Source organism: Myripristis murdjan, chromosome 1, assembly GCF_902150065.1.
Source record: "Myripristis murdjan chromosome 1, fMyrMur1.1, whole genome shotgun sequence".
Classification (NCBI taxonomy): domain Eukaryota; kingdom Metazoa; phylum Chordata; class Actinopteri; order Holocentriformes; family Holocentridae; genus Myripristis; species Myripristis murdjan.
This window is the reverse complement of record NC_043980.1, coordinates 20,976,170-21,002,892: the sequence shown is the minus strand read 5'-3', so window position 1 is coordinate 21,002,892 and position 26,723 is coordinate 20,976,170. Positions and strand designations below refer to the sequence as shown.

The following is a 26,723-nucleotide window of genomic DNA, read 5'->3' as shown; positions in this document are numbered from 1 at the left end:
ACATGTCAAACGTGTGGTTTAAACCTGCTGCCGGACAAGCCAGACAAAAATCAAGAAAATGGATTTATGGTTGAAACATATCAGCAAGAAGTGCGAAATTAAGGAAAAAAAGAAACAACAAAATATCCCAGGTATCAGGGTATTGTTTCAGATGCTGGACTGTGCCTCTGCTTTTTTCCTACCTTTTTCCACTGGTCAGGGGGTGCTTGGCTGAAAAAATATTTCAATTATTGAAAAACGTTTGAGAATCACTGTGCCTATGTGTGTACTGCCTTAATTTCTTATAAACAAACAAACAAACAAACAAATAAATAGTGGTTTCCCCACTTGAAGAAAAGTTAAAATCGCGTCATATTCTGGCGTTGTTCAGTGTTTCAGCTGTTTAGTCCACTTGACCAGCCTCTACTTGATACGTTTGGGACACTCCAGGCCCCACTGTAGTCTACCCTCCTTTGAGTTTTTGACTTGCAGACTTCCGCCAACGGCGTAGTGGTCTGCGTAAAGAGCGCAGCTGCCCAGCCTGTCATGCGCAGACTCGCACACAAAGGAAGAGAAGCGCTTGCCTCCTGTAGAGGATCTGATAATCTCTCCCTAGAAAGGTAACAACTAACTGTTAGTTTGGATTTTATGTGAAGCTCTCAATGGTCGCCGGCTCACAAATTGCCTCTGTTTCCTCAAACCGGTCCTTGTTTTTCTGTAGCGGTGTTCGTGGTTGATGTGCCTCTCATGTTGTTGTGCTAACCGGCATAACGACCGAGCTAGCGAGGCTAGCCGCCGTGTAGCTAACCTTATGGTAGCTAGCTCGGCTAGTTTCCACTCAGCTAATGTTAGCTCTGTCGATTCAATACAGCTAGCGTAGCTCGGTTTGTGTGGTGTCGACCACCGGAATCTGGATATCCGTGTATTGAAAAGATTTTATTTGGTTTAACACACAATTCAACAACTTTCAATTCAGAGCCAGGTACCAGATTTGATTTATTAGTGATCAGTGTTCAATGTAGCCTGACAGCTCTATAGATTAACTTTACTCAGGGTTGAATGGCTACTCTAACACCGGACGCTAACAGCGTTAAGATAATCTTAAAACACTTAGCTAAGGACTTTAATATTGGCTTGAGTTTTATTTTATTATTTTTCAAGCAGACGGCAAGTGAATGAAGGAAACTGAGTGTGTTGTGTTAGCAATGTGATGGCAGGACGAGTGTGTGTGTGGAGTGTAAGTCTGCATCCGCTTGTAAAGTAATTTACAGCCCAGCGCCGGGATTATGCAACGCTAAAGCTAGGTCTTTTTGTTTTTCACTGTCTTAGATAATTATTGTTGCAACATCACCACCTCTCATCTGGGTCGTTGTTGTTCCCCATTGCGGGACTGCGCCTCCTACCGCACATTTGCCTACGATCCCCAGTTTGGATTAGTACTATTTATTTTATTTTATTTATTTATTTATTTTGCCAGTAAAGCCCCTTGTGAATTGTAATCATAATAATAATGATAATAGTCAGCCATAGTCAAAGTATTTTAATTGTAAAACTGTCTATTAGAGTAGTTTCATTTATTAGGTTTAAATGTGTAAAATTCAAATGTTTGTCCGTGTTTGGGTCCTAGTAAGCAGAGTTAACTATCCATACAAGAAAATACTAACTGCAAATCATCCAGTGTAATCATTCGTTATTCTCAGCCATTCTTCTTTGACATGCTGATCGCTTGATATAGCTACAACATTACTGGACAAAAAAGCTCATACTAAATTTAGTATGTTTAGACCACACTCAAGTTACAGTTTTGTAACAGATTCAAATCACCACAATACTGAAATTTGGTACAGAAAGTTGTATCATTTGAAATTTAATTGAAACAGGTGCTGGTGTGTGCTTGCCTATAAGCAAGGCAATGTTAGTCACAATTTGCCAGTAGGTTTGATATAAAATGCTGTCTTATAACAAAATCAGAAAACTTGCCTACTAGTCCTCATAGCACTAGTAGATGCACTAAAGCACCAGTCTTGCAAAAGATCTTAATGCTTTGCAGGACACTGACCTGGGCCACTTGGCTTGAACTCTCCATACATAGTCCATGCCTGACCTATATGATGAGTCTTTCAGTCAGTGTACATTAGGTTCCCTCCTGTTACTATTTATATCCCATGTTTGAAAACGTTTATGATATCTCTTTCTGTTGTCTTGTCTGTACACATGACCTGTTCATCAGCTCTTAGGAGCTCACCACCACCAGTAAAGCTGTATAAGCACCGGGTTGACGGGACCGACGGAAGTGGCGCGTCATACGGGGAGCTGTGTAGTGACATCGCCATGAGTTATAAACCCATTGCCCCTGCGCCGTCTGGCTCAAACCACACCCCTCCAGGTTCTCTGACACCAGACTGCTTTTATGTTGCTGGTATTCCTGCAGTTATTGGCCAGTTGCCTTGCCTGTGTGTTTTGCATATATAGTACACATCAGTACACATACATGAAACATGTTAACCCACCTTACTCACAATGCATTGTTTGTGGATTGGTTTTGTTTTTGTTTGCAAAACTTGTGTCATGTCAGACTCTCATTCCTGTTTCTCTCCTCTCTGCAGGTTCCAGTGTGCCCTCCCCATCCTTACCTTCCTCATCCAACTTTAGACCAGCTTTCAGTGACTTTGGCCCACCCTCCATGGGCTTTGTTCAGGTACATCCGGGCTGCAGATATCCCTGCTGTTCGATGGGCTTGTGCAGAGGTCATGTTTATACAGTTAAAACAGTATCCAAGCCATTACAGCTGTAGTGTGTTTTCTGTGGACTTAAAGTGAATAGTGATAGGGGCTCAGAAAATTGTGTACTCTCATGGCTTTGTTAGATCAAAGTGCATCTGATGTTAAATGTGATCATATTATATTAGCAAAAGTTCTGTATCTATTCCTCTCTTCATCTATACCTGCAGCTTACATTTGCAGGCAAGTTTTTTTGTGATTTGTTCATCATTTGCATTATTTTTTCCTCCCCAAACATGCATTTGTGCACACACATGAACAGCCGGTCAAAGTGTCCCAAGGGTCCACCTACAGTGAGCTTCTGTCAGTCATTGAGGAGATGAGCCGTGAGATCCGGCCCACATATGCTGGGAGCAAGAGTGCGATGGAGAGGCTAAAGAGAGGTATAGTTGACTGGCACACCCACCTGTTGTCATGTAATGCATTACGACATTGTCATCTCTGCTGTAAAAGCTGTTCTGTATACATCTGATTGTGCTGTAGCTTAAGTACACATGCATTGAAAAGACTGATATTTTTGCATCTTCATCCCATTAATGTTAGCCATAGACTGAGCTACTCTTTTGTGCATCTTTTGTTACTCTTGTTCAGGTATCATTCATGCCCGTGCACTGGTCAGGGAGTGTCTGGCAGAGACGGAGAGAAGCGCCCGCACATAACCTTGTGGAAAGATCCCCTCATCCATCCCTGTCTTTCTTCTGTAGAAGCCAGCGCTCATGAAGATCCCATCATCTTTTTTTTTCCCCCAACCTCTGTTTCTTTCCTTAATTTGTATCCCCCCACCTTTTGTGCTTTTCTCATCTGCTTTTTATAGGCTCCATTATGTTCCTCTTGTCTCCACTGTACCCTGAATTCCTTTACTCCCTTTTTCTCCAAGTTAAGCTCCAGCCTTTATTTTACCTATGGGGTGTATTCAAAATATGTATAGTTCAGGTTATAGGAAGAGCTCAGAGCCTTTTTTTTTTTTTTTACCCATTTTAGACAAGTGGGGGGTGGGGTGGGATTTGAACATGTTACTTAGCTGAGCGATTGGTAAAAGGCAGTCTTTATTAAATGAATATAGCAGTTTGCTCGTTTTTTTTTTTGTTTTTTTTTTGCCTAATATCTGACATCTGACCAAGAAAATTGTCAGTTTTATATTTAATGAATGAAATCAATGTACACACTTCATCTCTCCAAGCTGCTGTACTGAATGCCACTTGACAACCAAAAGACCTGTTTGGCACCATATTCATGTCTGTGCAAAATCATCTGGGCATCTTGAATATACCCCAATGCCACCGATCATTGCTTTGCGTTTCTAGCATTTTGTAGTAGCCATGCATACTAGATGTTTCTCCACTCCAAAAACTCTGTACATCTCAAGTCAGTTTGTTAGTACGGTAATTTTGTAAACCAGATTTTTGCAGTTCGGTATGTATATCTTAATTAAATAATTGAAAAAAAAAAAAAAAGTTTTCAGTAGGTGTTTTCATTTATGTCAATGAAATGCTGATAATGCAGTCTGTCAGTTATTGAAGACAAGTCGACTTTAAAGTGGGGTCTAGGGGCCCTTAAGGGGCTAACAAGGGGTCTTAAGCAAAATTTCACTCTAGTTGAATTTACTAGAAATTGCTGCAACATGAGCCTATGTTTAAGTCTTACCCACTTTGAATCTATAGCCTAATCTATGTCAGTGTTAATGTGTACGATCTTTTTTTTTTCTCAACACAAACCAATGAATGTTTTTTTTTTATCTATTGTAAAATCACTTCAAATCACATCTCAAGTATAACTGACTCTTCAATAGCCAACATCACCAACACCTTGGGGACGTCTGTTATTACCTGTCTTGTTACATAATCTCAAACTAAAGCAGCTTTTCTAGTTCTGACTGATATCATAATCACATATTATATGGCTCGTGGAAAAGCAGATGTGTACACGTAGCCATATTGTGACAAAACTGCTCCCAGCTTCAGCTTTTTTTCCACACAAATACATTAAGAAAAATAATACAAGGGGCATCGTGAAGGGGCTCAGCAAGGCGAGCACTGGATCTTGAGGGGTCCCATCACTAATTTTACGGGGCTAACTTTGACAAGGCAGCGTGAAATTATATGTTAAGATGCAAAGTCAAGATAACCGATGGGCTTTTATTTCCTTCAGTGTCTGCAGTGACTACAAGAACTTGATGTGGAAAAAAAGAGATTAAACATTTATTATCAGTTATACATATGCACAGCCTCAGTTGCACCTCACCTCATTTTAACAGGGTGGTTTAATGACCCAGTTCTGCTCATGAAGGGAGACACGTTTGTCTTTACAATAAAAAAAAAAAGTTAAGCAAGGGAGATACTGAGGATTTTGCTGAGTAAATATTGACAAAACATAATTGCAAAGAATAAAATTTGAGTATGGTGTATATATATAAACAAGACAAAAGTATGTGTGATGACGATAACACTAATAACACTACTCCATGTGTCATATTTAATGATTGTCACAACTTTTTCCAGCCCCACCTACCAGAGGAGAATGGGTCTCCTGCTTATTCCACTGCTTCCACTATGTGACCAATATGTAAAAGGGGCTTTAGCGGTGCAAGGCAGAGATATGCATCTGTGTGTACAATGTCCATGGTGCAATTTGGGAGGAAAAAAAGGACAAAATATTTGTAAAATTAGAGGGGTGGATTTCCTGCTGCAATACCTTGCAATCATTCCTGGTTTGCCTACAGTTAAACAATGAACTTAACATTACACAACAGCTCTGTACATAGTTGAGAGAAAGCAAGTAGCAAACGCCGCCTCAATCTATGTGAATTTAATACTGTAGCAACTTTGCTTTTGCTATTGACACTGCATAACCTACAATGCAGATTCCAGTATAAAATTCTCCTTCTGTGACAATTTTGCAAAAGGTGTCAAGGGTGACATATTGTAGACAGCCACTTCATGTGAGCAAGTTATTTACAGGGCTAACAGGAATATCAAGATTACTGAAACTACAACAGGTTAGGCAAAAAAAACAAAAACAAAAAAAAAAAAAAAAAAAATAACTACTGCTGCTGGCAAGTAAAAACCAAAAAAAAAAAAAAAAAAAAAAAACCCTCCACAGCTAGGAAGATTTTTGTATGACAGTGGGCTTTCATAACGTCAAGCTGACAATGTCCAGAAGCAATCTGCAACAGAGGCGAGATTTTCTATATAAAGGACGGGAGATAAAAAATCATAAGGCAGGAATGTCTTCCTCATGCCTTGGGTAAATCGCACCTCGATAATATCAGTACAGTGAGGGGTCAATTAAGTGTATATGTATGACATGACTGTGTGAATGTGTGGCATGGATAACAGTGTGGTGGGGGGGAAAGTGTATGGCTTTGGTGCACTGATAAAACTAGACATGTCAGCAGTGTCTACTGCTTCTCCTCCATCTTGAAATTCACAGTCACAAGCATCCTCTTGTTCCAACTCCATGAGATTCAGCCCTGTGAGGAGGAAGGGTAGCACCATTTTTTAAAAATTTAATACTTCACCATAATGCTACAATAGATCACATCAAATACAATTTTCATAAATAATTAATATTTGATGACCATGATAGAGACAGATGGAATAAGGTCAAGCAATATTACAATAATAAAAGCGCAGACTGACTGTAGTGGCGGTGGCTGGTGGCCTGTCGTTGTTGAACAGGCCTTTATAGCGACCCTTCTCCTCCTTTTCCTTGGCCCTGATTTTCTCCTCCATGGCCCGCAGCTCCTTGGCCACAGAGGGCGCCAGCGTTGGGTCCAGCTCCACCACCTTGGCAAAGTCAGCTCGTGCCTCTGTCTCATTCCACACTGCTGCATGGGCCTTACCTCGCTTGTATAAGGCCTTCACATTGTCTGTGAGGGACGGGAGACAGCAAAGGAAATGAGAGTTTTCACCGTCTAATCTTATTTATTGTCCCGGTAGCAAGCATTTACTTCATATGTTCAGAATGCCATGGTCAGGAGGGAGACCAAGGACATGGCTATAATAAAGAACTAAGAAGAAAAACTAAGAAAAAAACAAAACTCAGATCATATGGTTCGATACCACCTCAGGCAAGACATAGTTTGTAATTAAGTGACTGGGGCAGATGTTAAAGACAAAAATAAATAAATAAATGAACATGAGAGAGAATAGTCATGAAAAATTAAGTTATTATAAGATGGAAAAAAACAACAACAACAACAACAACAGAACCTATAATTTTACAATCGGTTTTACTTTATCAGCCACATGGTGCAGCCAGAAACAAATCCAGCAACAAATGAATATTACTGACCAAGAGAAAGAAACTTATATACACCTACACAGTAGATGATCATGAACCATAATGTAACTTAGTTGCATATGTTGGAGAAGAGACAATTTGCAGATTTTAAGATAGTTAGCTGTTAAACCAGACAAATAAAAACAATTTAAGTCAGTCATAATGATAACTTTCTAGTGATTTTGTTCAATCTCTGTTAAGTGTCTTTTTATATATCACGATACCTTGATTCTATTCATAATAGACTGTTTAATTATTATGTTACTGGATCCACTGCCAAACGTGTGAATTGCTTTCTGGTTTAATTTCACACTGTGGTGTTGCATACTGAGCACTGATATGTAACTGTGACTTCAGTATGTGTTAATTGAATAAAGCACTGGCTGTCAACCATCACTAAAACCCTATAGCTCACAACACCGGTGTTGCAAATCTAAAAACGATATACAACAACTACACAGCCACTGATTTCAATTTGTCCATCAGATTCAAAAGAATGTTGTGAATTAAAAATAAAAACTACTGTTGCAGCTGGGTGTAGTCAGAACCAGTCATATAGTTATCCGTATGGATCATACATTTATAGTTACATATAAGATGAATATAAAATCAGACAACTTATCTTTTCTAGATGATTCTGGCCATTTCAAACCACACACACTCACAAAATATCACAATTGTAGAGAAGGACATTTTAGAGGCACACAAGATGCAATGTTAGTGTTCCTTGTGTCATAAATCCGAGGTGAGCATTCACATCAATGAACTAATTCAGAGTTTAACAGCTTACTAGCATACGTCCGCAAGACAAGCGGCAATATTCACCAGCTAACTACTCTAGACTTTCAGAGTGAAAGTAGACAAGTCACTGGGGTGAACAAGTGAGCAAAGTCCTTCACTTATGTTTCACTGAATTTGCCACATGACACCATAACAATTCTTAACAGTGTATTCCAGCATCCCAGAAACACACTCACCTTAGTGAATCTGAACAAGCCCAAGTTCACTACACTGCTGCACCTTTGCTGACGACACTACTACTTGACAGTACATCCTGGACTGGTCGATCAATAGCAAACTACCTCTCTAGAGTCCAAAGCCAAGCCTTACCATCATATTTGAAGAGCAAGGATGAGCAGTGCTTGATGACTTCGTAGTACTGGCCCTGAAGTAACTGGCACTGGCAGTAGTTAAGAAGGAGGGGCGTGATCATGTGATCCAGCTTGATCCATGCCTCATCTCCAGGATGCTCCTGAGAGGAGGGCAAAGGCACAGGCAGGAGAGTTACAGAGGCACTTGGAGGCATTTTATGGCATATGTAAGTGTTAACACTGAAGTAGACATGACTGCACCATGATTATCTATTGAGCAATGGAGTACAGTGCCTGTACAAGAAAAAAAAACAAAAAAACACAGGAGGAGCATCAAAGGATTAACTGTCCTCTAACCTTCATCTGTAGATTTTTTAGGCAGGCAATGCCATTGTAGTACTTCTCTGTGGCCTGTTTTATCTGTCCCTGTTTGAAAAGGGTGTTTCCCTCTTCATGGATCTGAGGCACCAACTCGAGCTTCTCTTTGTCTGTCATGGCCCACATGTCAAGCTGGAAGGAGCCAGGAGGTAGCACCTGAGTGGAGGAGAACTGAGATCAATGGTGGCTTCGCACTGCACTTGGTAAAAATGAGTCAACTGCGACATGACAGGAATGGCAGGGCAGCTGTCTCTGTAGTTGTCTATTGTAGTGTTAATATTTATTTATAGGATACATAACGTAATGATAATGTGATGGTTTATTTGTAATTCTTTTTCCAGCTGTCCTCCTGCAGAGAGGTCAGAGTCACTGTCCACAGAGCTGGTATGGATCCAGTGTCTTGATAAGTCATATACGGTACTCAGTGGGGTGGATGCTAGCTAACAGACTGGCTGGGACCCACTCCAGTAATGTTTCTTTGTTAAAAAAGTTAGGGTTAGTAACAAGTAAACAGAAAATTTGTCTTTCAAGTTTAAAACATATAGGCTACATTAGAATACAAACACTGAGATACAAGAGCAACACTGGCCTGTAGAATTCAAGTGATAACAAAGCGGTTCAACAAAATGCTAATTTCAAATTAGAGGAGCTGTACCAGATGTCCTGATGTAACAATAAATACAAAGTGATTATTATGTGCTTTCATCATGATTTACAGCCCTGTAAGCATGGCTGCAACTTTAGGTGTTTCAGGCATTTAAGCATACAGCTTAAGTGTATTAGAATAAAACCAACTGAGTTATAGAGTGAGGTATCAAGACACTACCAAATCTAAAAAAAAAAATAGTAATGGTACTGGTTACAAATTTTGATTTTAACTTGGTATCTCAGTATTAATTCTGGTGACTTCCACAGTACTTATTTGCTATACTGCTGCAACAACACACATGCAAAGTTTTTAGTGTATGGTCAATGGCATTGGGACATCATCTTCACCAGGGAGGAGACATAATACCTAGCCAAACCACAAGTCAGTGGTTACTGATGTGTGCATGTATGGTCATGCATGTGCTGTCAGTAGATACAGTTAATGTAAATTCTCTTCAGTCTGTTCACACTGACCTCTAGCAGCTCTATGGTGAAAATGAGAGGCTGTGGATTGGCCTGGAGATGGTCCAAGTCCTGGTGCCCCAGAGAGTGATGGGAGTGGATTTGGGCGATGCCACAGCAGTGCCTCTGGCCCTCAAGGGGGTCTTTTCCCACACTGATGTTCCTCAGGGACTGGGACACCAGTGGGTACAGTGCTGTGTGCTGTCGGGTGAGGAGAGTATTTATCAGTACAAAGGATGTTAATATACCATATTGCAAGGTGAGCATTCGAAGGTGAGCGTATGAAATCCCTTTTGGATGTCTTACTGACCTTTGGGTCGCAGGTAAAATCTGCAATCTCGCCTTCCCTCATGGTGATGACTACCCTCTCCCACACAGCCAGCTTGAACTTCTTGCCCAGGATGAGCTCCATGGGTTTGCAGTGGCCTCCCATTTTTCTGGAGTCGTCCAGCACCGTGCCATCACACTGGCTGGTGCGGTAGTGGAAGACCACCTGGTCAAGTCGCACAGAGGAGGGTGAGATGGAAAACAAGCAGCTGATGAACACAAGAACTAAACAGTTAGCAGGACCGCATCACTAATGTTAAGTCATTTTTAGCACTCAATATCGTTGTGGTAGCTAATTTAGTTCAAACAATAGAAGAGGAATCGCGACTGGGCAGGCTCGGAGAACCTCTGATGTCCATCATTTTCTGTCCAACCACAACCACAGGAAACAGACTGACGGCACAGGCAAGCCAATCACAACTGGAAAACACATGCCATCCTGTCCCGCCCACTTTTCTTACCATCAGAGATGAAAAAATGTTCAAGATTTAGCGAAAAAACGCCCGAACGAATTAAACCTCACATATCGCCACAAAACCAATACGGTCTACAGGGTCGTGAGCGTTATCTGCACACAAACGCAACGCTTTCGCTATCACGATAAACAAAGTGACAGCTAAGTTACAGTCTAACGTTAGCCAAGTTATCTGATGGTAGCATTGACGTTAGCTAACGTCGGTCGCCTCGCTTATAAAAATCAATTCAGGAGGTCGGACTACACCCGTCGAGCCATGTAAGGATGATTTTACCTTGGTCCCATCGGGAAACGCCGATAGTTCTCCTCTACCGGGGCTAACCAGCTTCTTTTGTATCCCTTCTTCGAGTAGCTTGCGTGCCAATTCCTCCATCCTTGACTGAGTCAGTTAGTCAGTGACGATGTTTGCCGAATGCAGATCAGAAGTCACTTCGGGCGGAATCGGACGGGCAACGCAGCGCCCTCTAGAGCCCAATGTGGCCGAGACACAGTAAAAAAAAATAAACCCAGTTGAAATTGAAATGAAAATTAATCACAGCACTAATCTAATCCAATTCACCAAACTCACAAAAATCTGAATTTGAGATTTATTATGAAAAACGAACAGTAAGATTATGCTGATTTTCCTCAAACGTATTCTCATCATCATAAATCATCATGTATAAGGTCTTAAACATCTACTAGCTTTACTAGCCACTATTGAATAGCCAATAGTGGCTAGTAGACCAAATTCTGTAGAGCGATGAATAATCATTTCTCCATCTCTCTTACAAAGGAAATTGTATCCTCTGAGAGATTCCCAAGGACCAGGATTAACCACCAACTGGGGCTATATAGGGTATAAAAGCAATTTATGTCACATAAATGTATTTATTTAGCCCATAATCACAGTTACAGTCTTAAAAGGCTTCATAATGCACAATCCATATTATAATGAACACAACACTGAGATGAAAGCAACCTTAGATCCACAACCAAGAACATGGTAAAACTTCAATAAAACCTGATAAGAAAAAAGATAAAGGGGGAAAAAAATGCATGAAACCTTAGAAAGATCAAAAAATGTAACTTAGAGAAACAGTTGCTGCTAAAAAAGCAATAGTGGATAGAGAGTGATGTGGCTGTGTATAGTGATATACAAGGAGTACACAATGTTCTGTGGAAAGATGGCTTATTCAGTGTCAATAGAGATAAGAGAATAAGCCCCCTCAAGGAAGCTCAGTGCTTTTCAGTGACATATTTCACAAGTTAAGGATTACTTTTAATTGCAAATTCCGTGTCTTTATGGAAAAGGTCAGAAAGCCTCATATCAGGTGAAGAACTGAATAAGTGGGGATTTTAGATTTCAGCGGAGAAGTTCAAATATGTCATGCTGGGATGTAAAACAAACATCCTGATGATAACTTTATCTTTCTATGGAGTTCAAATGGAAAGAGTAATTTGCTGAAAAAACTTATTTGCAAGTCTGAGATGGCAAGGATATGAATAATTGTGAAAGATATCTTAATATTTTAAGACATCTGACAGAAAGGGAATGGGAAGCTGCCAGAGAGACATTAATGAGGATTTATCGAGAAATGATAAGCACTGGTTTGCATTATAGATTCATGGTGATTGGGTCAGCACTCACCTCGGTGCTGGAAAAAGATTATGAAAAGAAGAGTGTGTCGTGGAGCTTTGGAGCTTGCTTGTTAAGACGATGCAAATTCCTAAGATAAACACTGGCCTTGAATTGCTGATTTAAATTACTTAAAAATCCTGTATATAACATTAATAACGAAGCCCCCTCTCCTTTAGATCTGTTGAACTATGTGAAGCAGTAAGATTTATCACCACAGGAAAAAATATGTAAGCTACCCATCACTGTATTTTCCATCTAAATATTGGCTGGTCATATTTGCACATAAGCCATCAATTTCATTGGCATTTTTTAAAATATATAAAGCATCACTTGGTGAGTTGCCTGATTTATCTTTCATCTCTGCTTGATTCATCCTTGACAAGGTGTAGAAACTCTTGTTTATGTAAGTTGTTAGTGATCCACTGTAAAAACAAATAATGAAAATTATGCCTTATAATCACACCTACACTAAATATCAGCATTAGTTACTGACTTAACTTAATGATATGAACTGGGATTGATAACCACAATCTCTGACAACCGTTTTTGTTACAGAAACGTAACAAAATCACAAAACTAGTATTCATGTCAAGGATTTGAACACTGCAGTGGTTTCCTGCCCACAGTGTGTTTCTTGAGACAGTGATCCTGAAATAAATTAACTGTGGAAAAACTTTAAAGGTACCAAAAAACACAGCATCAGTGGATATTCCAGGAAGCTGTTGTTTTATACTTCCATTAAAAAAAAAAAAAAAAAAAAAAAAATTGGCACGTCAAAAACAGTAATCTCGATAACAAAAACAGTAGATGGCAGTAAACAGCTGTGTACTACATAGATGACAAAGCTGAAGGTGTGATCCTGCAGCGACATGCGCCTATTAAATAGAAGCAACAATAGCTCACATTGTCCCCATTGTGCAAACTAAATCAATAGACATAATGTTAAAGTAATATACAAAAAGTTTATTGTAATTTCACAGTCATTATTCACACATATGACATAAACACAAGCAGGGCAAATCTCCTTCTCATCCACAAACACGTACAGACACAGTTATCTGGTGTAGTGGAAACATAATTGAGGCACTGAGTGGTTCAGTTAGTAGTGGTCATAATAATGACAGGATAAAAATCTTTAAAAACAACAATGTGACAATCTCTTTTGTTACACTTGTTGCAATTTGTGACAAAAATGCATTTCATAATAAAGACGATGAGAACAACAAAAACATGTAGCTAAGATGTAGTGTGGCATAACTTGTCATTTTTCAAAATAAGGTAGGTAGAAAAGCTTGAAGCCTCTTCTCCCGCGGACAGCACAGCTGATGTATATCACATGGTACACTGGTGGAAACACAGGAAATCAGATTATTATGTCGACGAAGCAATTAAGGTGCTGCAGCCCAAAGCCAACTTAAAAAAAGAAGAAAAAACACTGAAAGTTTTTTTGTGATCATATGTGGTCAGAAAAGTGGAACAATAACATAACAGGCCCACAAAAAGCATACACATAAAGTCAGTCTAAGGCTACCTGCACACCATGGTTGGAACTGACTCAGTTCTGTTTTTTTTTTGTTTTTTTCCCCCTCAGATCTGATTTTTTTGCTTTCACTGTTCAAATTCATCTTTATACATGACCTGCATCTGACATGAGTGTGAACAGACCTGTACCATGAGCCCACATTTACAACAAACTCACTGCTGAAAAACCAAAAATGTTATTGGCACGACACTTCATCATGACAATTAATGAAACAGTGGCGCAGGCATTAATTTTTTCAACTGTTTGCTGTGGTAACAGTGGTGAGGGGCCCGGCTTGGATTGAAGCATTCCTCCTATATATCTGCAACCTGCTGTCTCCCTGTCATTGTTGCTGCAATCCTCCATGTTTTGTTTTGTCCAACACTGCTGGCAATGAATGAATAATGACGCTCTGACAGTGATAGGAGTGCTCAGCGGGTGGAAAAACAACAACAACAAAAAAGCATAGGATCTGATTGTTCTGATCTACCCATCACATCAGCAGGAATCTGATGTAGAACAACATATGAAAGTGTCCAAAATCATAACTGAAAATGTCGATGTCATGTTTTGCTGTTCATGCTGGTATAAAAAAGGACATCTGAGATCTCATTTGAGATTTGAAGAAAAAATGTAGATCTGGGCTACTTTCTACTGGCTGTTTGAGCGTAATTTAAGTCACTATAGTAAATGCACGAATATACATACTCAAACATACATGTATATACATACACACAGCTTACCCACAACCTACCCACATACACACAATTAAAAAAAAAAAAAAAGAAAAAAAAAAGTTAAAGGAGAAAGTTTTAAGAACAAGAGGTTCTACTTACCCCCAGGAATGAAGAGAAGAAATCCCGGTACGAAGAAAATGGCACTTGAAACACCTGTAGAGACAAGTCCACGGTTTATCAGCTAGAACCTACAGTCAGCAGGATATGCTGGTTGCTTGCAAAGCCTGGCTGCATCAGTGGGTTTGGCAAAACATGAGCTGGGAGTGCTAAGGAGATTTTTTCTTTTACAATGCTGGACACGACTTGAGCTTTTGCTATTCAAGAGTAAAGACTGTATCTCGTATTTTGACGAATGGTGAAAATGATAAGATACCAATTGCAATGTTATCGTCTTATTCTTTGTGTGTTTTTGAGCCAATCATTTAGCTTGCACATCTCCTTTACATTATTCCTGATGGTGTCTGCATATACTCAGTGTGAATTGGGGATATAAAAGTTCATTTTCTGGCCGTCCGAAGAAGCCAGTTCCTGTCATTCTTGTACAGCAGGAAAAGCAACTTCCACTGACTTGACGATCGCCCGAGGTACATAATCAATCACAGTAAATGTGAAGCTTTGTTTGGCTTTCTCCAAGTTTTTTTTTTGTTTGTTTGTTTGTTTTTTTTTGTTTGTTTGTTTTGTTTTGTTTTTTTACTGTGTCTGCATTGAGTATTTTCAAGACAGTTCTAAGCAGCCAAAACACATTACACTCTGCTGTCACCCCCAGGAAGAAATGGAAGCCTCTGCCAGGAAACGATCCCTCAGAAAAAACATGTTGCCTTACAAACTGACACTGCTGAGCAACACGGTAAAAGATCTGCTTTCATGTTTTTGTTTCTACTGTGTTTAATATTGTTGTTTACCCAGGTTTTGTATAACTATGCCCATAACTGTTTATTCACTGTTCCTGGTGCATTTACTTATCTGATAATTAAGTAAAGCTTTTATTTTGAAATATGTACAATACATAAATTCATTATTTACTGCTTGTAATGCTGCTGGGATTACTGGAGATATTGTCAAGTACAGCTTATATGGTTATTATCATCATCATCATATCATTTTGATTATGAATATGATTATTATTATTTCTGAACCGCCAAGAAGAAGCAAAAGTACAACAAGTATTGATGGGCCTGCATATCCTTTTACCTTTCTTACCTGCATCTGGGCTCAACTGTATGACAATACCCGTGAAAATAAGAGCTGGGGAATTAAAAAAAGAAGAAGAAGAAGAAGAAGAAGAAGAAGAAGATAAATTAACAGTAGTAACAGAACAGTAAGCTATAATTTATTTTTCTAGTGCCTGAATGTAAAAAAAAAAAAAAACTCTCAGTTATACACAGAAGATCAACATGGGGACAAAGTTCACTGTGTGCTGAAAGCATGTCACAACACTGAACAAACTAACTGCTTTAAAATTGCACAACATTTGAGGTAGAAAACTAAACTATGTGTGTACTGACAATCAGGGATGTTTACTTGGGTCTTACTGTCTATGATGCACACCTTTTGTAATATACAACTGCATCCATTTTATTTCTTTATTTACACCATAGTCAGATTCTCTTACAATCAGTGTAAAAGCAGAGTAGAGTTAACATCCTCGATAATGTAACCGATACTAAAGAGTGCAAAGGTGAGACTGACTCAGGCCTGACATTCTTCCTGTGACCTTTGAAATCATGAAAAGAGGTCTTAGAAATCATAAAATAAGAACTGTAGACATTGATTTGTTTTCTTCAGGATGAGAAATACTACACTCGGTGAACAAGAAAAATTTCAAGAAGCAAAGTGTCTTGGCAAGGCCTCTTTTGAAGACTTACCCACTCCAGTGATGAGGAGAAGGAATGAAGCGAGAACAACTCTTCGGTTTTTTTTGACCAGTGGATGGGACACCCATCTGAGGAAAATATATATATATTTTTTTTTTTTTTTTAATTAGCTGTGTTTGTTTCAGTTGTTACTTGTCGTGTAAATCACAAGCGTCATCATGATACAATATTATATTGATTCTTTGGACAATGATTTGATATTTGCCGATATCACAACGACAGCCACAATATCATTTTGATTCGATTCAATTAGACAACATCATATGCCCATTTAACACAATCTGTTACATTACAACACTGTTTTTCTGTTTTAGGTGCTTCTCCAGGTTCGTCATGATTCCTGAGCTTTTTATTTCGTGCTGGAATTGTTTGCGTATGGCATGCGTTTTGTCACTTGACCCATCTTTCTCTGATATCCAAAATATTTCCACACTGCTGATTTATTCCCGAGAGGGGAGTAGATATCCTTATTGTCTCTGGTACTATTTCATCACCTAGGAAAGCCGTGGGCTTGGATGGAAACAGTGATACAGACGTGCAATGGGAATTTCAAAATAAAAGTGTATCTCAAAGATGACAATATGGATTGATATTTTCACTTAGTATCTATTATATTGGCTCAATGATCATTATATCAATGTATCGATCCAGATCCATGGAGCATTACACCCCTAGTTGTCAGTGTGTATGTCTTTGAAGTGTGTGTGTGAAATTACCCGCAGCAGTGCGCCGACAGCTGGGTGACTGAACTCAATGTGCTGAAGGACCACTGGGAGCTGCAGTAAGACAGAGTTGCAGGATCGCTGTGGGGCAAGCAGATGCATACATACTCAGCCTCATCTGACCAAACACAACAACCCATATTCACAGAGTATAACGGGGTGTGTGTGTGTGTGTGTGTGTGTGTGTGTTGCCCCACCTGATTTTGAAGAAGTTATTGAAGGAGGAATTGCCACTGCTGCCTAAAACATCTTCATTTTCCAGATTCTAAAGATGTAAACAGAACAGATTAGAAATAAACTGCAGTTTCAAGAAAACAAAAAGTTAGATAATCTGTGTGCAGAGGTGGGTGTTTGGGGTTACCTGGTATTTTAGATTACTGTGCTCAGGGGAGCCAGCTGCAGCGGGCACGGGATGGCTCTGAGGTTTAGAGAACGATAGAGGACCGAATGTCATCTCTCCTCCCTCTCTGTCTTTGTCCCTGCCTTTCCATCCCTCTATCTCCTCATCAGACACGGCTACTTCCTCCTCTCCTTCCAGCACAAAGGCATCATCAATACTAAAAGGCGTTGCCATGGTGCCCGCCTCTTGGACTCTGTGGTCCTGTGGGCTGATGCACGCAGTGGGTTGAGAAAACTGTCACCCACAGAAGAGCAGCTGCAAAGAAAATAGTATCATGTTTCAGTTGTAGCTGTGGAAAAAAAAAAATCAATAAGTTTAATATCATTAGTTTTAAGAATATTGATTCTCTAGTTCTGTGTATAACATGATATTTTAATGTTGTTATATAAAGAGATATTTGATAAGGACTATTTATGCACCTCATTCTCATATGTTATGACATTTACATTTTAGAGCACTGTGTTAAATCTGAAATAGTACATGCTGAAAGAGTATATTTAACTAAGTCTATCCAGGTGTTACGCAGTAAATTTTATTTAGAGTTTCATTTACACATTTTAAGTCAATTCTGTAAAGCTTTGCGGTTTACCATGATACAAATCCTATCAGTGCTTTTCAGTAGGGATGGGCAATATGGACAAATGAAACATGGCAATATTTTTTGGATCGAATACCCTGTTATTAATATTGTGATCATACGGTAGGGGTTACTATTGGTGCTTTCACAAAATATATATACACCATGAGATTTTTCATAAAAACAATCATTAGTAATGTGGATATGATGAACACAACCAGCAGAGGCAAAACACAGAACAGCTACCACAGCCTTATACGTTCAGATAACTCCATCCCAATGCAACAAACAAGGGCAACACTAATGCCACATCATACTATAACCAAAATCCCTCACATCCCATGGATATTAAATCAATATACACTGTCTAGTACCTGCTTGCCAATGCCCAGCAATAGCTTCAGTAACACTGTCTACATTTCCCATTGTTTTGATGGTAATGACGCTCTACAAATCCCAAGAGTGACTGCTGGAGTAATGAAACTAAGAAAATGTTTGCAAAAGCTTATCCAACGCCCTAACAATATACTCGTACTAATAGTTATGAGTTAGTATAATTATGAGTAGTATTTTATATGTTGTCAGAGGTGTTTTTCCTGGCAAACACCATCCTTCTTTTTTTAAAGGACCATAATAATAATAATAATAATAATAATGGCAAAACTATATTCTGCACTATATTCTGTAGTAGCAGTAGTAGTAGTAGTTGTTAATTGGTGATTTTGCAGCGCAGAATACTTTTCTCTCTCACGTGCTCTAAGTGCACGCGCACGCACATTCCCACTCACACGCACATAAGAAACAGGTCGGCGGTGGCTGCACATCGTTTATCCATCAGCGCTAACAACACAGCAAACAGCCCAAACCTCTTAGTCTTAGATAACAGCGTTAGCCGGGCTCGTTTAAAGGCCAGGCGTCGCCTCCACACCGCAGCAGACTAGCAGTGCCGCCGTCGCTCGCTGCCATTGTTTGTCGGCTAGCGTTACTCTGCGATCAGATGATCTGGAGGAAGCTAAACTCTTTTTTTAAAAAAAAACAAAAACAGCTCTAACGGGGAGACTAACCTCGACTCCACGTTTTCATGTGAGCGTTCACATGTCTGCATCAGCTGTGGCAAGTTTATAAGATCCCATTGTACAAAGAAAAAAACACCCTTTTACTCTCGAGCACGAAAGAAACTTTTCCAAAACTTTCGACTGTTTTCTTTTTCACGCTCGGCGCTCGATTGCACAGACCTGAGTACGCCCAATGGCCTTTCGCTAGCCGCGTTTAATCAAGTGTCGCAAAGTCGATTGACCTACTTAAAGCGTCTTACATAATCATTGATCTATACCGCTTGCACGAGGGTGTACGGGTTAAAAGTATGCAGATTTCACCTCTGACTATACTACATAAAATCATTTATACATCCAAAAAAGCGTTAACCTAAAAAAAAGTCATATAGCGCACATGATATATATATGTTTTAGCTATATGTCGCCTACACATATGGCAAAACTATATTTTGCAAACTCCGCGACATAGTCCTGCATGTAGAATGCCTCCAGACAATCTGCAGGTCACTATAAGAAGAAAAAAAAAACGCCATTATTAAAGATGCAAACTGGAAAACGTTTAAACTGATAATTTATGCTTAGTTTCTTTTAATCATATTTCAGATGTCGATATTGTGTATGTGAAAAATGTGGACAGTAGTTGAGCTAAATAGTGATGACAGTAGGCTGTTATTTAATGAAAGTAAAAAAAAAAAAGTAAAAAGAAGAAGAAGAAGAAGAAGAAGAAAGAGGAAAAAGAAGGAAATGATCTAACTGGCAATTTCAAGGCTATACTTGCGCCAACTTGTGAAATCATGTGATTTCCAGAAAGTCAGAAGACCCGCATAGTGCAAACAAACATCTCTAAACCAACAATTACAGATTAGACATTGTTCGTGGCAGTTTGGTTAAGCGGACATTCAGAGGTGGACCAATGAAGTGAGCAGCGCAGAGACGCGGAGGAAACATTATTGGACTTGAACTGAATTTGGATGTTGTTTGAAATTCAAGCAATGTGAGTTTTTCCATGCCTTTTTTACTATCCACAGTGTAACCACAGAATTGAGTCAGCATTATATACATTATATGCTATACTGTATACATAGCATTCCTTTGTTTTTCAGCATTGTAGTGGCAGTGGTTGGAGTTTTTGTGGTTTTGATCTCTGAGATTGCCTCTTAAATCAGGAATAAAAGATCTAACTTGATGATCAACCATTGAATTATTCACTGTTCAGATTCTGGGAGAGGGAGTGTCCCCGCAGGTTGTGCCATGTATTGATTTTTTTTTTCCCCCAGCTTGGTGCCAGATTCATTTTAAAGTCACCACACACTAAATAGTCGTCATTAACTTGCTGGTAACATTTTATTTTCTGTCTTCCTGTTTTCTTCTCCCCCTCAGATGAGACGTCTCGCCTTATTTTGCCTCTCGCTGCAGCTCATGTTTGAGGTGAACACATCTGCCTGAGGCACAGCATCCTCTCTGTGCAACAAAAAAAGCATTTAGAGAAAAGAATAATTAGTTCATCAGAACTTGGCCACAATGTTTCCATGATACCAAGCCATCATGTTTAGTCACATTTACATCATGTAATCTTAACCCTTAGATGCATGGCTCACCAAACCCTACACTCTTCCATGAGTGGGGTCAAAAATGACCCCAATTGAAATGAATGGGTTTTCCGCTGTAAACTTCAGAAATGTCTTTCATTTTAGTTAAAGATGATGATTTTTATTGTATTTTAGTCAACAAAAGAATTATTTCATGTTTGACATGTCCATTTATCACTTTTAATAAACATTTTATCAAAAAACATATTTTAAATAGGTCAAAAAAAGTAAACATCCAAAAATTATCCCTATTAGAAACTATGTGTTTAATGCAATATTTCTTCATTTTGGTTTTAAAATAATGATTCTTATTATATTTTGGTCAACACAAGAATAATTTCATGTTTTACATGTTCATTAATCACAGGGCTACTCAACCCATGGCCCAGGGGCCACATGCAGCCCGTATATCATTTTTATGTGGCCCGCCACTATCATATAATAAAATTGTTATGATTCTTTCTAATCTTTTTGGGAATAAAGCCTCATTTTGTTGTAACCTGATCATTTCATCATTAATCATTGTATGACAATCTTTTATTCAGTGAGGTTTGGCCTTGGATGGAAATGTAGCTGTTTTCTGTATGTTTCATTCATTTGACAAAATTATTGTTTAAACGTCCAAAATAGGACAGACTTGTGGCCCTTGGACACAGCTGAATTTTGCTGAGTGCCCCCTGAGCCATCTTAAGTTGAGTAGCCCTGATTTATCACCTTCTTTCATTTGATCAAAATATTGCTATCAATGCAGCTGTCAAAACATTCATTGTTTGTCTGTCCGCCTGTCTGTCTGTCTATGCACGTCCACATATGTACACACACACGCGTGTCTTCTCTCTTCTCATTGTGAGCAGCTGTTACAAACTGCTTGTTTGTGGCTGTGAGCTGCACACAGGGTCACTGCATTTCCAACAACTATTGGTGGCTTTGCGATCTTTGTTTCTTGGACATATCTTACACCTCGTTGTCTTCTGCTGGCCCTGTCTGCTTCTCTCCTGTGGCTGGATTGAAGCTTTTGTCATTCTACACCTTCCCATTGCTTCAGTGATGTAGGTTGGTAGGCGTGGGTTACCTTCCAGTCATCACATATATATTCTGAGGTATAAAAATGATGATAATACTTACATGTATGTTGCTGTGTAAAAATAACCTTCAGGGTGGTGAGACTGCTGGCATTAGATGTGTGGATCAACACTAGATGTATACCTGACATCCACAGTTGATAAAAATCAAAGGTTCCTAGGGTTAAGCCTTGAAATTCCATAGAAAATGCTTGGGGTCATTTTTGACCCCACGTATGGAAGAGTGGGGTATTGATATAAAAAATGCAATTACTTAAAAAATATAACAATTAGATACAAATCCAAATGGCCTCATGTCAAAGACAACCTATTTGAGGAATACATAGAAGATTAAATGATAAAAATTTAAAATGACTAAGATATTGCAAAAAAAACACCTCCGGGGTCATTTTTGACCCCACGTATGCATCTAAGGGTTAAGAAAAGATACTTATGAAAACATGACATTATCAAGTTGTCTGAAAAATTTACTGCACCACCCACACATAACAAGTGCCAGTGTTTGTTCAGTAACAGCTTTATGTGTCAAAAGCAATAAAAAAGCAGATTTTACTTCGATGTCTGTCTATTTCAGTTTGTTCAGCTTTCCTCACCCTATGAACTCCGTGTTGTGCCTGATTCCTCGCTGATCCTCCCATGCCGTCACGGCCAAAGCGACTTAAATGGAGTGCTCGTCACCTGGACTTACAATGGTGTTTTTGCATTTAAATACTTAGCACAACTACTGCATATAACAGTGGGAGTAACTTAATGTCAGCTTACCTTTCACCCCATTGCCGATATAAGATGCATAGACAAATGAAACACTTGTAGGCCCATTCAGCGCACACCCCCGTATTTTAAAACTTTGCACAAACATTAACAAGCAAATACATTTTTTTGGTATTGACTTAGTGCAAATCTTATCAGTCTTAAGTTTGTGATTCTTGTGATTTCTGTACACTGAAATGTAAATTTTCAGCTGGAAATGTGATTGTTTTTTTCTTATAACAGGTGGAAACATAAGTGCCAAGACTCCTGTTAATCCCTCTGATGGGGCGCTCTCCATACCTTTTGTAACCGTGGACAGCGAGGGAGAGTATTTGTGTGTGGTACAGGAGGACAAAATTATGTGGCGCACAGTGTACAACATCAAAGTTGATGGTGAGGAATACAAATACACATCTCTTTATTCTGACTGCATACTGTAGTCTGTCCATGTGGTAACACAGTGGAACATGTTGGAGTTTGGGGAATATTTGAAATGAATCATCCACAACTTTTGGTATTCACAAGATTTAATGCTTACTGGCAGCTCAGACATGTTTCTTTTGTCTTTCTCTTCAGCATCAAGTGTTTATATGATTGAGCTGGTGGAGGGTTCTTCTGTCTACCTACCCTGCCGTCGCCCACTTTCCAGCCAAGACAAGGTCTATCCGAATTGGTTCAAAGTAGCAGAAAACGACAAGAGGACCCAACTGTATCCTGTTGAGTATTCAAATAGAGAGGAAAGGCTAGAATGGGGCTCTCCAGATGAATCTCACAGTGATCAGCCCATCAACCTCATACGCGCTGTTGTGAAGGATACTGGAACTTATCACTGCGAATCTGCCAAGGGGGAGAGGTTCAGCACTATCCATCTTGTTGTCAAAGGTAAGCTTGACGGCTGTCTCTGAAACACTGAGGCATCACTGCTTGGTGGGTCACTGCATACTGGAGCCATCAGTAGTAATGTGACAAAACAAGAAGCTCTAATGAGTGATTGTGCAACAAGTTTTACTCATATTCATTCACTATCTTACAATGGGTACACAAGAAAGTTGCAGAATGAAGTAACTGGAAATTGGTTGTTAGGTTTTTGGTATGATAAGCCCCTTCTCTATTACAAGATAAAAGCAAAAGTTTGGGGTAGTATCTGGTACTGGATAGTCCTTTTGGAGCCACTGCCGTTAAAGTTCAAGCGAGCTGTGAAGATACTAAAAAATGAAAGGAAACTGATTGGTCAGAAAGACACTGAACAGCTGTGTGTACAGCCAGGAAATCCCAAAGTGAGACTTGGGAAACTTGTGTCGTTGTTGATAATGTATCCATGCAAATATATACACACACACACACACACACACACACAACTTCTCAACTCATCCACAAGCCACTGGTGGGGCTTTGCTGTAAGGAGGTACTATCTCCAATGGAAAATGAAATCCAGAAAAGTAAAGCAAGAAGAGCTGAGGTCATTAGAGGATGTACTAGTAAAAGTGCCTGTACATGGTATGTAGTTAATCATTTGATCAACTTTCTTCCAGCCTCTCCCCAACGCCCTCCTTTCTCATGCGATAACTTCACCACAGCGTGGGAGCCATGCCTGGACAAGACCAGCCGCTCATGGGCGCCCATCTTGGAAGAATCTCAAGCAGAGTTTTCTATGAAACTGTATTCCCACCTCAGTCGATCAAAGACTTCTGAGAACTTACTCTTCTCTCCTATTAGCATCAGTGGCGTGCTCTCCCATCTGCTGCTAGGTAAGAAAAGGGATGCTACAAGCCTTTATCTTGAATTTGATGATGAACCAGAGAATTATCAAGATCAGATAACAGTAGCAACTCTTAAAATAGCTAGACGAGAAACAACCTTTGATATGACTCAGGTGTTATATAAACAGGTGTCCTCACGTTGAAATATCACATGTTTTGTTCTGTTACTATTAGTAACTGACATGCTACATATAGTAACTGAAATGTGATGCTGCTTTCTCTCTTTTCCAGGCGCACGAGGTGACACCCGTCGACACATTGAGACGGCTGTCTGTTTGCCTCATGACTTCCACTGTGTTCACTTCCAGATGAAGAGGTTGAAAGAGAAGTTGGCCGGCTCCATGCAGATCGCATCTCAGATCTACTATAACCCACGTATTACTATTACTGTGTGAAAAGCACATAACACCTGCTCTGTAAAGAGTAATGCAGTCCAAGAAAGGATTACGAGTGCATACGAATCTCAGTCTAGCCAGGAGGCCGCATTATATTCTCTACATCTTTTTCCATCACTAAGCTCATTGCATTTTCTATGTGCTCTTCCTCAGACATGAATCTGAGTGAGACCTTCACCAACGATTCAGTGGAATTCTATGAAGCTGAGCCTGTCGGGCTGCTGCCTACCAATGCAGAAAATATTGAGATGATCAACAGCTGGGTGGCAAATAAGACCAACAATAAAATCACACATCTGGTTGACGATGTACCACCAGATACTCGGCTGATCCTCCTCAACGCTGTCTCCTTCAGTGGTCAGTAGTGTGGGTGTGTCTGTGTGTGTGTTGTGTGGGGTATGTATGTATGGGCATGCAGAGTTGGTGGGAACTAATAGGTTGTGTGTGTGTGTTCCAGGTCAGTGGAAGCTCAAGTTTGACAACAAAGCCGAGAAACAACTTTTCACAAAACTGAATGGTGAGCTAGTAAAGGTGCCTATCCTCAAAAGCAGTAAATACTCTTTAGCTGTGGATTATGTCGCTGCAGTGAAGGCACAAGTAAGAAACACATACACACAAACACAAACACACAACAAGCACACGAACCCTCTGCAGACAAACACACCATTTCTTTTCCCCAACAGGTGGGGAGGTTCCCCCTCACAGATGAAAACAGTCTTTACATTCTGCTGCCTCGCTCCCACCAACAATCTGACATGCAAACGATGGAGGAGAAGATGACAGACAGTGCAGTGCGTCAGATGATTGAACACATGAAGGTGGTATCTCCTGAAGTTATGGAGGTCATCTTACCCAAAATCAAACTGGATATCAAGACAGATATGAAGGGACTTCTGAGGAAATTAGGTTTGTTAGTGTCTTGCTTCCTGTCCATGAGATTGATTTCTAATTCTTGTAATTAGCCCCATCTATATGGGGCTAATTACTGTGTTGTCAGAATTATGTTGGTCTGTCTACCGGCGATGCTGTATGCATGCATCATCACTTCAAATTAGTCTCATCTGTGTTTCATCTTTCATCTCCCCTCATCTAATCCACTCACTTTGCTTTCCTACCCCTTTTCCCTTCACTATTATGCCTCCTTCATCTCTCTCAGTGATCTTCCCTTGACCTTATCCCCTCTCCCCTACCAGGGTTGTCATCGCTCTTTGAGGAGCCCAACCTGTGCGGCATCTACTCTGAAGACAGGTTGGCTCTGAATGACGCCCAGCACAAAGCTTTCCTTACACTGACCGAAGAAGGGGTTGAGGGTGGCGCTGTGACATCCCTCTCCTATTCGCGCTCCTTCCCTACCTTCTCTGCCCTGCGGCCTTTCATGCTGTTACTGTGGAATGACCGGGCCAACGTGCCTCTGTTCATCGGCAGAGTGACTGACCCATGAGAGAAAGAATGGAAAAGGACCAGAAGCGAATGCACAGGAAGCAAACCAAAATATGGTGAATGAAGACAAAGTTAATACTGATTATTCTTGCTGATTACACATATTCTGAAATATTATATTGTGCTTTTTCAAGAGCTGACATAGGTACTCAACATCAATATACACCAGCTTTAAGTAGATGTGCAATAAGCCTTACCCGTCTCCATGTGGTGGGACACATATTAGATGCAGACAATCATGCATATATGAATGCATATGGCTTGTTTTCAAAGATGAAAATGAATACATGAGTATTTCCACGCCTGTTTTGTCTGCTTTGTATTTTTAAGAAATATGTATAATGTGAAGTGACATCACATGCAAAAGAAGACACAAGACCACTGAAACAACTTCAATTTATTTTGTGAAGTAGTTACACAAACCCACCACAGGATGGCAGCCATACTGCATGATCGACACCGACAGTGAACACACAGGGACAGCAGCAGTGAATTCCCCATCTCATTCACCCCTGCCTTCCTCCATCATTACCATTGATATCAATTCAAGGAAGACAAGTGTCAAAATCTGTGACAGTAAAGGTTTTTAAAGCAATAGCTCACTTGATAAAGCACAGCAACTGAGCAAAAATACCCTGAATTATCTCATTCACAAACAAACAAATACATAGCAATGGTGAGAGACTGAATGTATGACATAAACTGTAAACACATCAACATTCAGAATGATCAGCTAAGGTTGAACTCTATTCTCTACATGATGGTGTTTGATAAACAT

At 39.7% G+C, this 26,723-nt stretch overlaps 4 protein-coding genes across 9 annotated transcripts; 2 read left to right on the top strand and 2 right to left on the bottom strand.

Moving 5' to 3' along the window:
* Positions 1–473: 473 nt before the first annotated feature.
* cdk2ap2 (cyclin dependent kinase 2 associated protein 2) lies at positions 474–4,203 on the top strand. Of its 2 annotated transcripts, none has more exons than XM_030062366.1 (5): positions 474–599; positions 2,210–2,365; positions 2,586–2,677; positions 3,022–3,142; positions 3,351–4,203. In XM_030062366.1, exons 2-5 carry the CDS (start codon positions 2,311–2,313, stop codon positions 3,416–3,418), a joined length of 336 nt encoding a protein of 111 aa, XP_029918226.1. In that variant the 5' UTR covers positions 474–599; positions 2,210–2,310; the 3' UTR covers positions 3,419–4,203. The 2 variants fall into 2 exon arrangements, with proteins under 2 accessions (XP_029918226.1, XP_029918216.1); XM_030062356.1 differs by having other exon boundaries at positions 2,210–2,398.
* Positions 4,204–4,874: 671 nt separating this feature from the next.
* aip (aryl hydrocarbon receptor interacting protein) lies at positions 4,875–10,828 on the bottom strand. Its single transcript, XM_030062643.1, has 7 exons — positions 10,696–10,828; positions 9,930–10,112; positions 9,632–9,820; positions 8,489–8,665; positions 8,151–8,292; positions 6,398–6,627; positions 4,875–6,228 (listed from the first exon to the last, which is right to left on the bottom strand). Exons 1-7 carry the CDS (start codon positions 10,792–10,794, stop codon positions 6,223–6,225), a joined length of 1,026 nt encoding a protein of 341 aa, XP_029918503.1. The 5' UTR covers positions 10,795–10,828; the 3' UTR covers positions 4,875–6,222.
* A 2,156-nt stretch (positions 10,829–12,984) lies between these two features.
* On the bottom strand, positions 12,985–19,143 carry tmem134 (transmembrane protein 134). Of its 4 annotated transcripts, none has more exons than XM_030062315.1 (8): positions 18,939–19,143; positions 17,259–17,586; positions 17,095–17,162; positions 16,892–16,978; positions 16,167–16,243; positions 15,493–15,546; positions 14,401–14,454; positions 12,985–13,386 (listed from the first exon to the last, which is right to left on the bottom strand). In XM_030062315.1, exons 2-8 carry the CDS (start codon positions 17,469–17,471, stop codon positions 13,304–13,306), a joined length of 636 nt encoding a protein of 211 aa, XP_029918175.1. In that variant the 5' UTR covers positions 17,472–17,586; positions 18,939–19,143; the 3' UTR covers positions 12,985–13,303. The 4 variants fall into 4 exon arrangements, with proteins under 4 accessions (XP_029918175.1, XP_029918170.1, XP_029918193.1 ...); XM_030062310.1 differs by having other exon boundaries at positions 17,259–17,552; positions 18,939–19,142; XM_030062333.1 differs by having other exon boundaries at positions 15,502–15,546; positions 17,259–17,552; positions 18,939–19,137.
* Positions 19,144–19,641: 498 nt separating this feature from the next.
* serping1 (serpin peptidase inhibitor, clade G (C1 inhibitor), member 1) lies at positions 19,642–26,240 on the top strand. 2 transcript variants are annotated; one of them, XM_030062288.1, is made up of 11 exons: positions 19,642–19,923; positions 20,310–20,357; positions 22,175–22,292; positions 22,594–22,743; positions 22,927–23,232; positions 23,883–24,098; positions 24,342–24,485; positions 24,659–24,862; positions 24,963–25,102; positions 25,189–25,411; positions 25,699–26,240. In XM_030062288.1, the coding sequence occupies exons 2-11, from the start codon at positions 20,310–20,312 to the stop codon at positions 25,944–25,946; spliced, it is 1,797 nt and encodes a 598-aa protein (XP_029918148.1). In that variant the 5' UTR covers positions 19,642–19,923; the 3' UTR covers positions 25,947–26,240. The 2 variants fall into 2 exon arrangements, with proteins under 2 accessions (XP_029918148.1, XP_029918156.1); XM_030062296.1 differs by having other exon boundaries at positions 19,643–19,923; positions 22,184–22,292; positions 25,699–25,946.
* Positions 26,241–26,723: the final 483 nt, after the last annotated feature.

Coding starts and splice junctions, on each gene's coding strand:
- cdk2ap2 (XM_030062356.1), top strand. CDS start 2,311: ATGAGTTATAAACCCATTGCCCCTGCGCCGTCTGGCTCAAACCACACC. Junction 2,678..3,021: donor CCTCCATGGGCTTTGTTCAG/GTACATCCGGGC, acceptor ACACATGAACAG/CCGGTCAAAGTGTCCCAAGG. Junction 3,143..3,350: donor GATGGAGAGGCTAAAGAGAG/GTATAGTTGACT, acceptor ACTCTTGTTCAG/GTATCATTCATGCCCGTGCA.
- aip (XM_030062643.1), bottom strand. CDS start 10,794: ATGGAGGAATTGGCACGCAAGCTACTCGAAGAAGGGATACAAAAGAAG. Junction 10,113..10,695: donor CGTTTCCCGATGGGACCAAG/GTAAAATCATCC, acceptor CGACTTGACCAG/GTGGTCTTCCACTACCGCAC. Junction 8,666..9,631: donor TCACCATAGAGCTGCTAGAG/GTCAGTGTGAAC, acceptor TCCTCCACTCAG/GTGCTACCTCCTGGCTCCTT.
- tmem134 (XM_030062315.1), bottom strand. CDS start 17,471: ATGGCAACGCCTTTTAGTATTGATGATGCCTTTGTGCTGGAAGGAGAG. Junction 16,979..17,094: donor AATAACTTCTTCAAAATCAG/GTGGGGCAACAC, acceptor CTTGCCCCACAG/CGATCCTGCAACTCTGTCTT. Junction 16,244..16,891: donor CTGTCGGCGCACTGCTGCGG/GTAATTTCACAC, acceptor TATTTTCCTCAG/ATGGGTGTCCCATCCACTGG.
- serping1 (XM_030062288.1), top strand. CDS start 20,310: ATGAGACGTCTCGCCTTATTTTGCCTCTCGCTGCAGCTCATGTTTGAG. Junction 23,233..23,882: donor TATCCATCTTGTTGTCAAAG/GTAAGCTTGACG, acceptor ACTTTCTTCCAG/CCTCTCCCCAACGCCCTCCT. Junction 24,486..24,658: donor TCAGATCTACTATAACCCAC/GTATTACTATTA, acceptor GCTCTTCCTCAG/ACATGAATCTGAGTGAGACC.